This window comes from Salvelinus alpinus, chromosome 16 (assembly GCF_045679555.1).
Source record: "Salvelinus alpinus chromosome 16, SLU_Salpinus.1, whole genome shotgun sequence".
Classification (NCBI taxonomy): Eukaryota; Metazoa; Chordata; class Actinopteri; order Salmoniformes; family Salmonidae; genus Salvelinus; species Salvelinus alpinus.
In genome coordinates this window covers 33583950-33601281 of record NC_092101.1, presented here as the reverse complement: position 1 = coordinate 33601281, position 17332 = coordinate 33583950, and the positions used below count along the sequence as shown (strand labels likewise).

At 44.1% G+C, this 17332-nt stretch overlaps 1 protein-coding gene across 1 annotated transcript in view; it reads right to left on the bottom strand.

Moving 5' to 3' along the window:
• LOC139541390 (KICSTOR complex protein SZT2-like) overlaps nt 1-17332 on the bottom strand; it is a 173931-nt gene that overhangs the window by 113375 nt on the left and 43224 nt on the right. Inside the window, exons 27-33 of the mRNA XM_071345992.1 lie at nt 15881-16139; nt 15256-15430; nt 15063-15155; nt 3089-3161; nt 2435-2755; nt 1992-2130; nt 910-1020 (exon numbers count right to left, since the gene is read on the bottom strand). Coding sequence (XP_071202093.1) covers nt 910-1020; nt 1992-2130; nt 2435-2755; nt 3089-3161; nt 15063-15155; nt 15256-15430; nt 15881-16139 — 1171 coding nt within the window. The remainder of the gene's footprint in view (nt 1-909; nt 1021-1991; nt 2131-2434; nt 2756-3088; nt 3162-15062; nt 15156-15255; nt 15431-15880; nt 16140-17332) is intronic.

The following is a 17332-nucleotide window of genomic DNA, read 5'->3' as shown; positions in this document are numbered from 1 at the left end:
TTGGAACAGGTGCGGGTCGGTGCCCTCTATGCGCATGACGCAGCTCCAAAAGACTGACTAGCCTCAGGGTTTTTTAATTTATAGTGCCTGTGAACGTGCAATCGACCCGATTCAAATCGTCATCACGTAAAGACATCCAGGGGAAGACGTAAGCAGTGTCCGTATAGTCATAGCAATAACAGTGGCCTTTTAACTGACTCCAGAACAGTGGCCAAAATTTCTGGAATCTGACTCCATGTCAGGGAAATTGCTGTAGAATGGGCTCTGTTCCACTTAGAGACAAAATTTCAACTCCTATAGAAACTATAGACTGTTTTCTATCCAATAATAATAATAATATGCATATTGTACGATCAAGAACTTTGTGGGAAGCCGTTTCAAAAAATTACACGATTAGCATAAATAGCCACAACAGCGCCCTCATCCCCAACAGGTTTAACGAGGGTGTCCCCTTTCTCTGGTCAGTTGCACCGGAGGAAAGGAAGGAGAGAGCAGGAAGATTAATGCCGTGTTGAAAACAACTGGGAACTAGGAAATCTCTGACTTTCAGTATATTTAAGACAACTGGGAAGTCGGAAAAAATGAGATCCGACTGGGAAAATCGTTTTGAACGGTCATCCAACTCACACCTCTGACTTTCAGACCTGAAGATCACTGACGTCATGATTTGACCTAATTTTTTTTCCAGAGTTCCCAGTTGTCTTGAAAGCACCATGACCATGACGTCAGTGACCATGACCATGCAGGTACCAGCAATCCAGTAAAATCAAGATCAATCACCCATTAACACCTACTCCTTTAGCCTGCTCCCAGATCTGTTTGTGCTGTAAAGCCAACTGACAACGGCTATACAGCACAAACAGATATAGGACAAGACTTCTCCGCTTCTCATCCTTCCCAATGACTCACCCGTCGACCTCTACTACTCTGTCCAGGTTGCCCATCACATCCTCATCAGAGCGGTAGGAAGAGGGCTGATCTGGAGAACGGTTCAGAGACACACTGCTCTCTGACGTGTACCTAGAGAGAGTGCAGGCTGTTAGTTAACATGATCACCTTCTTGTGAAAGAAATGCAGTTTGATGAACATATACACCACAGGGCTCAACCACATTGCACCTTATCAATCCAATGATAATGTGTCCAGGAAGAGTGCCTGTGTGTGTTTGGATGAGTGATATCCTACAAGTTTATTTTATTCACATACCTGGGGAACCAAAGAGCACCTTATCCCATGAACACTAATTAATCCAAGAGCTAAAATATTTGGGGGGGAGTTTGTCATTTAACCCTTTACACACTCATGGGACTTGGCCTATATGGATAGGACTAAATTTAAATGTTTCTCACAAAATAAATATGAAATGCATATGCATGGTAGCAATTGAGAGGGAACTGTTTGGGGATGATGTGAAAATTATTAGACCAAAATTGAGGACACAACAGTTCACCTGACAAGACTTTTTACACTGTTGATTTTATGTGCATTTTACATTTACTGTACTTTTTGCTGCATTTGTTGATAACAAAATCTGAAAATATGTGGGGTAGGTGCAACATAAGACAAAAAAATGACAAGGGTTTGAGTGAGAGGACTAACTGGTGGCTCCAAGTGACCACACACCTCTCCAAAGTGTACACAGTTCCTAAGTCATTTCAATGCACTTTTATGACTCAAAGAACAGTCAAACTATAAGTTGTTTTTTTGAGCTCTCCTAGCTGTGCTGTTGAGGAACTAAAGCAAGCACACTTGTAGTTGTTTTCTTTGGAACACAGCCCTGCATCCCCATCAAATCACACAGCTACTGTTGTTGTTTACGCAATCCAAAACCATTCATGCTCTGACATCATTCATAGTATGTTACTGTTCAGCCACTGTGTTCCAATTTATGCGCTTATCATTGGCCAAATCTGTCATTTTCAACCCGCATATGGGTATGAGTGTAAAGGGCTATTTTCGTTCCACATAGTTTTATTAAAGTAGGATCTAACCTGTTGTGTCTCAAGTCTGATTGCATGTCCTCTATCTCCAGGGGTAAGGTGAGAACAAAGATGTCCAGTGTGACAGACAGATTATTCAGATTCACAGCCTGCAGGGCCTCTGCATTCTCCAGACACATGATCACCTCACCTGCAATAACACAGTACACATCTCAACATAAACAGTAGGGCATTAAATATCATAAAAAAAATGTCACACCAGACCTGAGTTCAAATAGTATTTGTTGTCTTTCAAATACTTTGAGTGTAGGAGTGAGCCTGCCTATAGTGCCAGATGGAAGGGTTAGCACTTTAGGAACTAGTCCACTGGTTCCATTGTGCCAGACACTCAAAGTGCAGCTATTTCAACCCAGGTCTGATTCACATGCTGTCTATTGACTTGAGTCTATTCTGTGAGGGGTGCCAGGTACAGAGCAGAGGCAGTGTGTACTCACCCAGGCAGGTGGGTAGCGTGGTTATGGGCATAGATCCGTGGCAACTCTTCATGTTAACAGAGCAGGTGAGGTGGATGAACAGTGGGGGCATCTCAGGCTGTGGCCCCTCTGGCTCCAACAGGCTGTCTCCCTCTAGGATTCTGAAGGAGACATCGTCCTGGTTCACTGTGTTGGAGTCAGACAGGGACTCATCCTCCCACTCTCCCCCTGCCTCCCCCTCTCTGTCTGCCCCTAGGGATCTCCGGCCTCCAGCCCTCTCCTGGTACTCCACCTCCAGGTCTGTGTCGCTCTCCGTCACAATGCAACAGCCCGACATGTACTCTGAGGTACACAGGTGGATTTATGTTTTTACATCAAAATAAATGTAAAAAACATGTAATTTAGCAGCTGCTCTTATCCAGAGCAACTTACAGGTGCAATTAGTGCATTGCTCAAGGGCACATTTTTCAGCTAGTCAGCTCTGAGAATCAAACCAATGACCTTTGGTTACTGGCCCAACCGCTAGGCTACCTGCTGCCCACATAACGGTGAGATAGTACACAGGATTTATGACGTATCCTTATGACGAATGACGAACTACATGTTCTCTATGGTCCAGAGGATGAGTAGTTGATGTATTGTGAAATAGATAATATAAAATACAAGGATCCTCACCGTCCTCTGTAGCAGGCTCAGCCTCTGACACAACCTCTTCACTAGGTTGTCTCTTCTCTTCCCCATCAGAGTACTCATGAGGAGAACAAAAAATAAAGGAGGAAGGGCACTGTGTTATTCCCAGACCCAGTTATTTATTGTTGAACCAATGTGTCGGCACCAAGTGTTTTCTTCACTGTCCTGGAGTGTGGATACACAACTACTGCAAAGACTGAGAGCAACTGATAGGAAATAACATACTAGTGTTGCACGGTATACCAGTACCACGGTAACGTCACCGTACAAAAACGTCATGATACCAACATTTTAGAATACGACACTACCACATTCTTCAGCCCTACAGTTCTAAATAACCAGCTGGTGCCTGTTTATACAGTCAGTTTTGTTTATAAATTCACTTACATATTTTAAGCAACAGCAACTAGTCTCTTGGATACCCCAGTCCAATAATATCCACTTTCATGCGCATCTGACGTGTGGCAGCTTTAAAACTTCTTGTCAATAGGGGGGGCCATTTCGACTTTGTAAAAATTTTGTTCCCAAATTAAACTGCCTCGTACTCAATTCTTGCTCGTACAATATGCATATTATTATTACTATTGGATAGAAAACACTCTAGTTTCTAAAATCGTTTGAATTATATCTGTGAGTAAAACAGAACTCGAGTTGGAGCAATCTTCCTGTCAGGAAGTGAGAAATCTGAAATTGGGAACTCTGTTCCTGGGTCAGTTAAATAATTTGCAATTATTCTATTGGTCGACAAGCACTGCATACGATTTCCCCTAGATGTCAGCAAGCGTTGAGAATTGAAATGGTGTTGCTAGGTAGATCTGAGGCAGTATAAATGGGCTTGGAACGAGGGGGGCACCCTTTTCAACGTTCGTCATGGCGCAGAGGAGGACCTCAGGATGGCATTCTGAAAAGCTCACGTTATCGGCGTTAGATATATCCGGCTCTGATTTTATTCGATATAGGTGTTAGAAACATCATAACGTAGTTATTTTAAACCGAGTTATATCAGTTTATATGAGTATATATCGATTTTCGGAATTTACTTTGTCCTGCGTTTTGAAGAGTTGGGCATGTCTGGGCCACATAGCTAATGTTTGCTGCTAATTACACGGTTGAAGACGACATTCTACAGCCGAGCAACGATTATTATGGACAAAGGACACCTTGCCCAAGATTCTGATGGAAGCTCAACAAATCGTAAGAAGTCTTTATGCTGTTAATTCGTATTTATGTTGAAAAATGTTAAACAATAATTCCGCCATTAATTTCGGCACGGTCTCGCTGTAACGTAGTAACGTTAATTTTAAAAATCTAACACAGCGGTTGCATTAAGAACTAATGTATCTTTCATTTGCTGTCCAACCTGTATTTTTTAGTCAAGTTTATGATTAGTTATTGATTAGATTAGGTGCCTCTCCAAGATGGCGCCGGACAGATTGCTTGAAGTTTGGCTACTATTGACATTGTATAACCACGATTTGTGCCGCTACATATGCACATTTTCGAACAAACCCTATATGCATTGTGTAATATGATGTTACAGGACTGTCATCTGATGAAGTTTATGAAGGTTAGTCAAAAATTATATATATCTTTTGCTGGTTTGTTACGATCGCTAACCTTTGCTGCTGGTAAATGGCTTGTGTTTCTGGCTATTGTGGTAAGCTAATATAATGCTATATTGTGTTTTCGCTGTAAAACACTTAAAAAATCGGAAATATTGGCTGAATTCACAAGATGTTTGTCTTTCATTTGCTGTACACCATATATTTTTCAGAAATGTTTTATGATGAGTATTTAGGTATTTGACGTTGGTCTCTGTAATTATTCTGGCTGCTTCGGCGCTATTTCAGATTGCAGCTGCAATGTAGAACTGTGATTTATACCTGAAATATGCACATTTTTCTAACAAAACATATGCTATACAATAAATCTGTTATCAGACTGTCATCTGATGAAGTTGTTTCTTGGTTAGTGACTATTTATATCTTTATTTGGTCGAATTTGTGATAGCTACCTATGCAGGAAAAAAATGGTGGGAAAAAAAGTTGTGTCTTTTGCTATGGTGGTTAGCTAATAGAAATACATATTGTGTCTTCCCTGTAAAACATTTTAAAAATCAGAAATGATGGCTGGATTCACAAGATGTGTATCTTTCATTTGGTGTCTTGGACTTGTGATTTCATGAACATTTTATTATATGATATCCCTGTGGCTTTAGGCTAGGCTATGCTAGTCAGCTTTTTTGATGGGGGGGATCCCGGATCCGGGTTTGTGACTCGTTAGAGGTTATTAATCATCCTGCCGTATCCCCTACCAGCCCTCACCCACCTGCTTCTCTCAGCATCCCCTACCAGCCCTCACCCACCTGCTTCTCTCAGCATCCCCTACCAGCATCTCTCAGCGTCCCCTACCAGCCCTCACCCACCTGCTTCTCTCAGTATCCCCTACCAGCCCTCACCCACCTGCATCTCTCAGCATCCCCTACCAGCCCTCACCCACCTGCATCTCTCAGAATCCCCTACCAGCCCTCATCCACCTACTTCTCTCCATCCGCTCTTCCTGCGCATCCATTCCTCAGTTTTTAAAATCTAAATTCAGCCGTGATGGCGAGCCGGGATGCATGTTACGGAGTCTAGTTGATAGGTAATCGACTAGTTGGACTGTTCCCCAGACTCCACGCGTAGGGACTTGTACAATGCTTAACAAGGCTATTGAACTTAACATTGGTGTCTGTCTTTATTCCTTAATCCGACATATCATACAGAAACATGGTATCAGAAGTGGCTCGGAAAACACACGTTTGTTATTTTTGTAGCTAAGTACAGTATAGGCGCAGTTACGTTCCATATGCGAACACAAGCCGTTTCCTACTCACAACACTGATCAACTCGTTGTTAGCTGGCTAGCTAGCCTCACTACCTACTTCCATGACTGAAGGCAAAGAAATCTCCTATTCCATTGCTATGGCAGCGAACATTCCGCCACCAAATCACATGGTTCTCACAGGGGACTGGAATACTAATTGGGACAACTTCAGGGATGAATTCGAGGACTATGCGCTGGCGACCGGTCTACATGAGAAACCCAACGAGGTACAAGCGGCAACTCTGAGGAGTTTAATGGGCAGTGAATGCAGGCATATCTACCGGCACAATCTCACCCTCACGGCACGACAACAGTGTGATGCAAAGGCTATATTGGATGCATTGGAGAATTACTTCAAACCCGCCAGAAACGTCATTTACGAGCGGTTCGTTTTCGGAAGCTGCAAACAGGAAGAGGGTGAGTCAGTACACAACTTTGTAACCCGTTTGAGAGAGAAATCCGCCACTTGTGAATACGGGGGATTGAAAGATGAACTGATTCGTGACAAAATAGTACTGGGAATTGCAAATGAGAATACGCGCCGGCGTCTACTGAGAGAGAGAGGCTTAACATTAGTAACTGCCATCGAAATGTGCCGCACTGCTGAAGTCACTGACATGAGAATGAGAGCAATGGAAACGGAAACCCCACGCTCTGACGTTGATACTGTTCACGCTGTTGCTAGGCAGACATTCAGACAAAACCAATCGAGGCAGAGTAATTCACCACGAACGGTGAACACAGAGAGCCCCGTAGCATGTAAATACTGTGGGAATACACACACACGTGGCAAAGAGCACTGCCCTGCCTACGGAAAACCATGCAGAGCTTGTGGAACTAATAATCACTTTGCAAAAGTGTGTCTCAAAAGCAAAAGAAGGGTGAGTGAGGGCAAGATTCACTGTGTTGATGATGTTACTCAATGTTCAGAGCTGAACAGTGAAAGTGACATTTACATGCATGAATCCATTGGGGCTGTACACTCAAGAGGGAAGAAATGGTTTGTGACACTACGATTACACAACAAGCAACAACAATGTCAACTGGATTCGGGTGCTACATGCAACGTAATGAGCTACAAAGACAAAATCAATCTGGCACCTGACACACATCTATTGCCCAGCGATACTAGACTAAAGCTGTACTCAGGAGAACTAATGAGCTCTATGGGCACCTTTGAGACCGAATGTGTTATTCGGGGACGCAAACACAAGCTGGAGTTTGAGATTGTGAAAACCAGTCAAAATCCTCTCCTCTCAGGCTCTACATGCGAACGCCTGGGACTGATGCAGTTCACTGTACCAAATGACCTGCACATTGTGGATCATGTCCAGCATGGACCCCTGTCCAAAGAACAACTACTCAGCAGATATGACGATGTATTCAACATGCCCGTTGAATCAGTGCCTGGGGAGGTACACTTTGAAGTGGATGAGAGCATTACTCCAGTCCAGTGTGCTCCTCGCAATGTGCCCATTGCAATGAAAGTGGCTGTGAAGGCCCAGCTGGACAAGTATGAGGCCGATGGCCACATGACATCTGTGACTGAACCAACTGACTGGATCAGCAATATGGTCATAGTGAAAAAACCAGAGAAGCTGAGGGTCTGCATCGACCCAAAGCATCTGAACCAAGCACTGAAACGATCCCACTACATCATGCCGACACTAGAGGATGTCCTCTATAAGCTTCCCAAGGCCAGGATTTTCACCTTGGTGGATGCCCGAGATGCATTCCTTCAATGCAAGCTGGACGAAGAAAGCAGCTTCATGACTACCTTCTGGACCCCCTGGGGTCGGAAACGCTGGCTCAAGCTCCCGTTTGGTGTCTCAGTGGCGCCTGAGGTATACCAACGCAAGCAGCACGAGTTACTGGCTGGGCTCAAGGGCATTGAACCCATCGCCGATGATATCCTGATCGTAGGCTGTGGTGAAACAGACGAAGAAGCAGAACGCGACCACGATGTGAAGCTCCTGGCACTGATGGAGCGCTGCCGATCAGTTAAGCTTCGTCTTGGCCTGAAGAAGCTGCAGTTCAAGGTGAAAGACGTCCACTTCCATGGCCACATTCTCTCGGCAAAAGGCCTGAAGCCGGACCCAGACAAGGTCCAAGCGATCCTCGACATGCCAAACCCGTCGGATGCAAAAGGAGTACAGCGTCTCATCGGCTTTGCAAACTATCTTGCAAAGTTCATGCCACACCTATCAGCAGTCTGTGAGCCTCTGCGCCGGTTGCTGGACAAAGACACACCATGGCACTGGCTACCCAAGCACGAGGCCGCAGTGCAGGAGATGAAATCTCTGGCTTCATCCATGCCAGTGTTGCGCTACTACGACGTCACGAAGCCTGTCACAATCCAGAGCGACTCTAGCCAAAGGGGACTTGGATGCTGCCTTATGCAGGAAGGCCAGCCCGTTGCGTTTGCCTCGAGAGCGCTCACCCCCACCGAACAAAACTATGCACAAATTGAGAAAGAGTGCCTCAGCATCGTCTTCTCCTGCCAGCGATTCCATCACTACTTATATGGTCGAGAGCTGGTCACCGCTGAAACTGACCACAAACCACTCATTGCCATATTCAGTAAACCTCTCCTCAACGCGCCCAAGAGGCTTCAAAGTATGCTCCTGACTCTGCAAAACTACAGCCTGAAGGTCATTTACAAGCCAGGACCTGAGATGTACATCAGCGACACACTGAGCAGGGCAACAGCACAATGTACAGGTAGAGGCACTGCCTATCAGCGGCAGGCCATCTGTTCGCTACAGCAGGAACAACAAGATGTTCAACAGATCAATCAGGCAGACTACTTAAACGTCACAGATCACCGCCTAGCCCAGATCAGGCAACATACTGACAAGGACGAACACCTACAGTCACTGAAGTCCATGGCTCTCGCAGGTTGGCCATATCTGAAAGAGGAGACACCTTTCACAGTGAGAGAATACTGGACCTTTCGAGATGAGATCAGTGTGCAAAATGGCGTCTTGTTCAGAGGTCAGAAGGTCATTATTCCCAAATCACTACGTCCAGAGATGCTTACCCGCATACACTCCAGTCACGTTGGAGGTGACGCATGCTACCGTCAGGCTCGTGAAACATTATACTGGCCAAACATGCAAGCAGAAATTAAAGACTTTGTCAGCAACTGTACCACATGCAACGAGTACGCTCATGAACAGCAAAAGGAAACCATGATGTCACACGAACTGCCCACAAGGGCCTGGCAAATCATCAGCATGGACTTATTCAGCCACAGACAAAAGGACTATCTTCTCCTCGTTGATCATTACTCTGACTTTTGGGAAATTGAACTGCTCCCTGACTTGTCTGCAGAGACGGTCATAAAGCGCTGCAAGGCGCAGTTTGCAAGGCAAGGTCAGCCTGACAAGGTAATCACGGACAATGGCCCACAATTCACTGCACAGTTCAAGCGTTTCGCCTCAGAATGGGAGTTTGACCACGTGACCTCCTCTCCAAGACACCCAAAAGCAAATGGCAAGGCAGAATCAGCTGTCAAGATTGCAAAAAACCTGTTAAGCAGGGCCTTGCGCGACAGCAACGACCCATGGAAAGCGATCTTACAGTGGAGGAACACACCCACCGAAAACATGGACAGCAGCCCAGCACAACGCCTTCTGTCCAGACGTCTGAAGACTACTATCCCCGTAGCTAACAAGCTACTTGAGCCCTGCGTCATGGTTGGCGTCACGGACAAACTGCGTCACAGAAAGCAGCTCGCTAAGTGCTTCTACGACCGGACTGCTCGAGACCTACCAGAGCTGGAGGTGGGTGAAACTATAAGGATGAAACCGCTGCCGGGAGACCACACAGGACTTTGGAGGCTGGGCACATGCCTACAGAGAGTTGCACCACGTTCTTACCTGGTGGATGTTGGTGGCTCCCTCTATCGTCGCAATCGGGTGGATCTGCGCATAGCAGAGCAGACAAACCAGAACATGCCATACACTCACCTAGATGAGCTGGATCACAGTCCAGGCCTAAGGGTAAGGGGTGCAGAATTGAGACATGAGCCAACTGAAGGTGAAGCTTCTACCCCACCAAACTCTCCAGCTCGTGGCCCTAATCCTACCCCTGTCAGAGCCAATACTTACTCACGGGTGGGTCGGCTGTGCAAGCCACCGGACAGGCTTACTCTGTAAGCAAGAGACTTAACTTGTTGTCTGTTAATTAAAAAATATTAAAAAAATGTAAAAAAAATATTAAAAAAGGAAGATGACAGCTGAAGTAAAAAGAAAATGTCATGCTTTTCAATTGTTATGACTTGACTGTTAAGAACTCAATGTTATGCCGTTATGTTTGCACTTTCTATTGAAAAGGATGATGTTACGGAGTCTAGTTGATAGGTAATCGACTAGTTGGACTGTTCCCCAGACTCCACGCGTAGGGACTTGTACAATGCTTAACAAGGCTATTGAACTTAACATTGGTGTCTGTCTTTATTCCTTAATCCGACATATCATACAGAAACAATGCAGACTCTGAGAACATTTGTTACATAGGAGCAGCACGCAGAGCGAGAAATGCTGATATATTGTATAATTTCATCATCACCTGGCATAACCAAGAGCACAGAACAGTTTGAGCAGGCTTTGCAATCGCAAGCCTCTGAGTGACATACACCGAGTATACAAAACATTAGGAATACAGTTGAAGTCGGAAGTTGACATACATTTAGGTTGGAGTCATTAAACTCGTTTTTCAACCACTCCACACATTTGTTAACTTCTTATGGCTGGGGGGCAGGAGTAGCTTGGATGAATAAGGTGCCCAGAGTAAACTGCCTGCTACTCAGGCCCAGAAGCTAAGATATGCATATTATTAGTAGATTTGGATAGAAAACACTCTGAAGTTTCTAAAACTGTTTGATTGATGTCTGTGAGTATAACAGAACTCATATGGCAGGCAAAAACCTGAGAAAAAAAATCTAACCAGGAAGTGGGGAATATGAGGTTTGTAGGTTTTCAAGTCTTTGCCTATCCAATATACAGTGTAAAATTTGGTCCGATTGCACTTCCTAAGGCTTCCACTTGATGTCAACAGTCTTTAGAACCTTGTTTCAGGCTTCTACTGTGAAGGGGGGGAGAATAAGAGCCGTTTCAATCAGGTGTCTGGCAGAATGCCATGAGCTCAGTCAGGCGCACACCCGTAAGAGTTAGCTGCGTTCCTTTTCCTCTCTAAAGACAAAGGAATTGTCCGGTTGGAATATTATTGAAGATTTATGATAAAAACATCCTAAAGATTGATTCTATACATCGTTTGATATGTTTCTACGAACTGTAATGGAACTGTCGTCTGAACTAAGTGCCTGCGCCGTGTGAATTTGGATTTGTGAACTAAACGCGCGAACAAAAAGGAGGTATTTGGACATAAATGATGGACTTTATCGAACAAAACAAACATTTATTGTGGAACTGGGATTCATAGGAGTGCACTCTGATGAAGATCATCAAAGGTAAGTGAATATTTATAATGCTATTTCTGACTTCTGTTGACTCCACAACATGGCGGGTATCTGTATGGCTTGTTTTGGTCTCTGAGCGCTGTACTCAGATTATTGCATGGTGTGCTTTTTCCGTAAAGCTTTTTTGAAATCTGACACAGCGGTTGCATTAAGGAGAAGTTTATCTAAAGTTCCATGTCAAACACTTGTATCTTTTATCAATGTTTATTATGAGTATTTCTGGAAACTGATGTGGCTCTGCAAAATCACGGGATGTTTTGGAAGCAAAACATTACTGAACATAACGCGCCAATGTAAACTGAGATTTTTGGATATAAATATGACCTTTATCGAACTAAACATACATGTATTGTGTAACATCAAGTTCTATGAGTGTCATCTGATGAAGATCATCAAAGGTTAGTGATTAATTTTATCTCTATTTCTGCTTTTTGTGACTCCTCTCTTTGGCTGGAAAAATGGCTGTGTTTTTCTGTGACTAGGTGCTGACCTAACATAATCGCATGGCATGCTTTCGTCGTAAAGCCTTTTTGAAAATCGGACACTGTGGTGGGATTAACAACAAGTTTATCTTTAAAATGGTGTATAATACTTGTATGTTTGAGGAATTTTAATTATGAGATTTGTTTGAATTTGGCGCCCTGCACTTTCACTGGCTGTTGTCATATCGATCCCGTTAACGGAATTTCAGCCGTAAGAAGTTAACAAACTATAGTTTTGGCAAGTCAGTTAGGACATCTACTTTGTGCATGACACAAGTAATTTTTCCAAAAATTGTTAACAGGCAGATTATTTCACTTATAATTCACTGTATCACAATTCCAGTGGGTCAGAAGTTTACATACACTAAGTTGACTGTGGCTTTAAACAGCTTGGAAAATTCCAGAAAATGATGTCATGGCTTTAGAAGCTTCTGATAGGCTAATTGACATAATTTGAGTCAATTGGAGATTTACCTGTGGATGTATTTCAAGGCCTACCGTCAAACTCAGTGCCTCCTTGCCTGACATTATGGGAAAATCAAAAGAAATCAGCCAAGACCTCAGAAAAACAATTGTAGACCTCCACAAGTCTGGTTCATCCTTGCGAGCAATTTCCAAACGCCTCAGGGTACCACATTCATCTGTACAAACAATATTATGCAATTATAAACACCATGGGACCACGCAGCCACCATAACGCTCAGGAAGAAGACGTGTTCTGTCTCCTAGAGATGAACGTACTTGGGTGGGAAAAGTGCAAATCAATCCCAGAACAACAGCAAAGGACCTTGTGAAGATGCTGGAGGAAACAGGTACAAAACTATCTATATCCACAGTAAAACGAGTCCTATATCAACACAACCTGAAAGGCCGCTCAGCAAGGAAGAAGCCACTGCTCCAAAACCACCATAAAAAAGCCAGACTACGGTTTGCAGCTGCACATGGGGACAAAGATCGTACTTTTTGGAGAAATGTCCTCTGGTCTGATGAAACAAAAATACAACTGTTTGGCCATAATGACCATTGTTATGTTTGGAGGGAAAAAGGGAACGCTTGCAAGCCGAAGAACACCATCCCAACCGTGAAGCACGAGGGTGGTAGCATCATGTTGTGGGGGTGCTTTGCTGCAGGAGGGCCTGGTGCACTTCACAAAATAGATCGCATCATGAGAATGAAAATGATGTGGATATATTGAAGCAACATCTCAAGACATCAGTCAGGAAAATAAACCTTGGTCGCAAATGGGTCTTCCAAATGGACAATGACCCCAAGCATACATCCAAAGTTGTGGCAAAATGGCTTAAGGACAACAAAGTCAAGTTATTGGAGTGGCCATCACAAAGCCCTGACCTCAATCCTATACAAAATGTGTGGGCAGAACGGAAAAAGCGTGTGCGAGCAAGGAGGCCTACAAACCTGACTCTGGTACACCAGCTCTGTAAGGAGGAATGGGCCAAAATTCACCCAACTTAATGTCGGAAGCTTGTGAAAGGCTACCTGAATTACACAATTTAAAAGGCAATGCTTCCAAATACTAATTGAGTGTATGTAAACTTCTGACCCACTGGGAATGTGATGAATGAAATAAAAGCTGAAATAAATCACTCTACTATCATTCTTATATTTCACATTCTTAAAATCAAGTGGTGATCCTAACTGACCTAAGACAGGGAATTTGTATTAAAATGTCAGGAATTGTGAAAAACTGAGTTTAAATGTATTTGGCTAAGGTGTATGTACATTTCCGACTTCAACTGTACCTGCTCCTTCCATGACAGACTGACCAGGTGAAAGCTATGATCCCTTATTGATGTCACTTGTTAAATCCACTTCAAAATCAGTGTCAATGAAGGGGATGAGACAGGTAAAATAAGGATTTTCAAGCCTTGAGACAATTGAGAAATGGATTGTGTATATGTGCCATTCAGAGGATGAATGGGCAAGATTTATTTTTAAGTGCCTTTGAACGGGGTATGGTAGGTGCCAGGCGTACCGGTTTGTGTCAAGAAATGCTGCTGGATTTTTAAAGCTCAACAGTTTCCTGTGTGTATCAAGAATTGTCCACCCAAAGAACATCCAGCCAACTCAATGTTAGGAAAGTGTTCCTAATGTTTAGTATACTGAGTGCATTACCAGAGCTACCATTTTTATTCCTGAGCGAATTTTATATAACTTCACAAACCATGTCGTAGGCTGTTTTAAACTAACCCTGGGTAACTAAATTGTTTTGATAACAAACAGCGTTGTTCAGCCATGTTACCTAGCTAGCTAACAACCTGGTAACTTGACAGTAGGTTAAGGCACATTTGATTGGCACCAGAAGAAAGGAAAAGGGTCTGCTACTCATGAGATGTGCTTTAAAAAGGTAGGATTCATATGGACCAAATATAAGTCTAAACCACATCGTTTTACATTTGACATTTTAGTCAATTACCAGACGCTCAGTTAGTGCATTCATCTTAAGATAGCTAGGTGGGACAAGCACATGTCACTGGAATAGTAAGTACACTTCTCCTCAAAGTAGCTATCAGCAAAGTCAGAGCTAGAAAGGGGAGTGAGGGGGTCAAGTGCAAGTGTTGGTTCAGGAAAGTTTTTATTTTTGGGGGCGGGGGAATACTCCTTCTGGTGCTCCTTAAATTCTGTTGGGTGCCTAACATTTGTGTATGTGTTTGTGGGAGAGCGAGTGTGTTTATGAGAGGGAGGGAGGGTTAACTGAAGAGTAAAGAAGGTTTCATGCAGTGTTTTCACATTGACATGCAGATCATTATGCATGTCCAGTATATATTCCTTGCTCCAATTCCTCCAGCCAAATCACAGGTAGGCCTTTGTAAATATGAGCAAATCAGCCACCATGTAGTATTCTATGATACAGTGAACAGTGTCAAGTTAATTCAATATGTGTTGTATTGAGTAGAAGTGTGAATATCATTGACAGGTTTTTGCATAGCACATGCGCATAACATTTAGAAAACGGGAACAAGTGTTCGGATGACAGGGCAAACAGGATGCTAGGCCACTGAATTTTTTCCACCCGTGGTATTGCGACACTACTGGTTATCATGATACTTGGCCTGGTATCGTATCATTAGTAAAATGTTGGTATCGTGACAACACTATAACATACACATACCTCTTTCTTCGATGATGCTGGGCAGTAGTAGAAGTAGTGGGGATGAGAAGGTACGGTCTTGAAGTACTGAGCACTAATTTCCATGAATTTGTCCTGTTGAATACAGGCATTAGCTATCTTTAAAACTGTTCTATAACAAGAATATCAAATTGTAACAATCCATTTCTACATCCTCTATCCTTCAGTTGTTTACCTGTATGATTTTGTGCAGGTCAGGGAAGAACTCACACTTCTGCTGCAGGTAGAGGAGGGACAGAGGGAACTCTGGTATCCTGGTGGTCCTGGGGGGTTCGTCCAGGCCTAGCCAGGAGGTGGGGGCCAAAGTCTTCCCTCTGGACTCTGCCTCACTCACGTCCTCCATCTCAATACTTGCAGATACAAGGTCATCATGTTTACTTAGAGCACCATTCACTACTGGCAATCAATGGCCTGAACCCAACATGTACCAAAACAAACCAACCAACCAAACCAAAACAAAATGTTTGTTTGTGTCCCAAAGGTCTTGAAGGGACCCACTCTGTGTGAATTCAGCTCTTGACCAAGGTCAGATAACATGCTCTTTCCCCATGTGTCCATGCAGATCATTTTGTAGCAGACCTGGGTCAAATATGTATATCAAATATTTTAAATACGTCAACTGACCTTGGTTTTAATTTGTCAAGGACAGTCCTAAAAGTGCAAACTCAAGATTGTTTGATTGATGGAATTTATTTGGTAATTACAAGGCTGCTCCAGCCGGAGACAACATGCCAGTCAAGCACACCTCAAGTATTTCAACTTTTTTAAACGGATAACAGCTCTGTAGGTCCCAGTAGTACCTGGATGAGGAGGCCATGGGTCCCCTCTTGGCAAGCCGGTCCTCCTCTGCATCTCCGATGGTGAAGGTGGAAGGGGTGCTGCTGTGAACCCTTACCCCTCCGTCTCCATGGCTCTCCTGGAACTCCCGGATGTGTCCGCAGAGTGTCTGGAGGAAGGAAGTGATGTCTATCTCCTGGAGAGACTCCTCACAGTAGTCCATGGCTGTCAACACGTCCTGGGAACTGATGTTGTAGGACTGCTGTAGGCTGCGGTACACACCTGAGGAATGGAGAGAACACACACTCACACACTTCAAATACACGCCTGCTGTGTCTTAATTAATCTTTCCACGATTCCTCACGTCTTATCTCTTCGCCTCCTTCTCAACTGCATTAAAGGAGAACTTACAAGTGGACCTCTTCCAATATGATCTGAATAGGAGGTGATGAGACAGGATGTGAGGAATTGAGGAAAGATTCATTGAGAAAGAGCCCCACACTGAGCTACTACATCATCACAACCTTCCCCTACATTCTCAAATACGAATCTGACAAACTATTCTACGTTTAGATCAGCCAAGTACAGCACAATAAATCTACCACGTCTATATTTTATTTTAAAAATGAGGAAATAAGGGCCGAGTGGGCGCAGCGGTCCGCTAGAGGAGTTACTACAGACCCAGGTTCATTCCCGGGCTGTGCCACAACCGGCCGTGGCCGGGAGTCCCATAGGACAGCGCACAATTGGCCTAGCGTCATCCTGGTTAGGGGAGGGTTTGGCCACGGGGGCTTTACTTGGCTCTAGCGCCTCCATGTGGCGAGCCGGGCACCTGCAGGTTGACCCTGGGCGCCAGTTGTACGGTGTTTCCTCCGACACATTGGTGTGGCTGGCTTCTGGGTTAAGCTGGCGGGTGTTAAGGAGCGCGGTTAGACAGGTCATGTTTCGGAGGATGCATGAATCCACCGTCGCCTCTACCGAGCCCGTTGGGGAGTTTCAGCGATGAGACAAGATCGATAAAAAAAGGAAATAAACCCTAACAAATTAGTCAATACATTTTTTATAAACTACATCCAAATAAAATGAATGATGCATTTTCAGTACCACAGGGTATAGATTTTGGGTTAACCTCTCGACTCAGCAGTGAGAGAAGAGATGCTGCCATGGCATCACTATATCTGCATGACAGACAGTCAGCACCGGAAACGTGCACCAATGTAAGTCTTCTAGTGTGTGTGTGTGTTTACAGACACTTCTGAATAGCCACTCCTGAAATGACAGCTTAAACACGTGCCCTAAACACGTCTCGGTAAAAGTGGAGGTGCTATTGAAGCACACCTCTCCTCCCATCTCATTTCCCTTTAGTGTCATAAAGCAGGGAAAAGTATCATTGGTCTCCTCTATGCCTCAGTCATTTACGAGCCAGAGCAGAGAAGCACAGCATTTCATTTCCTGAGCAGTTAAGGGTTTTGTGA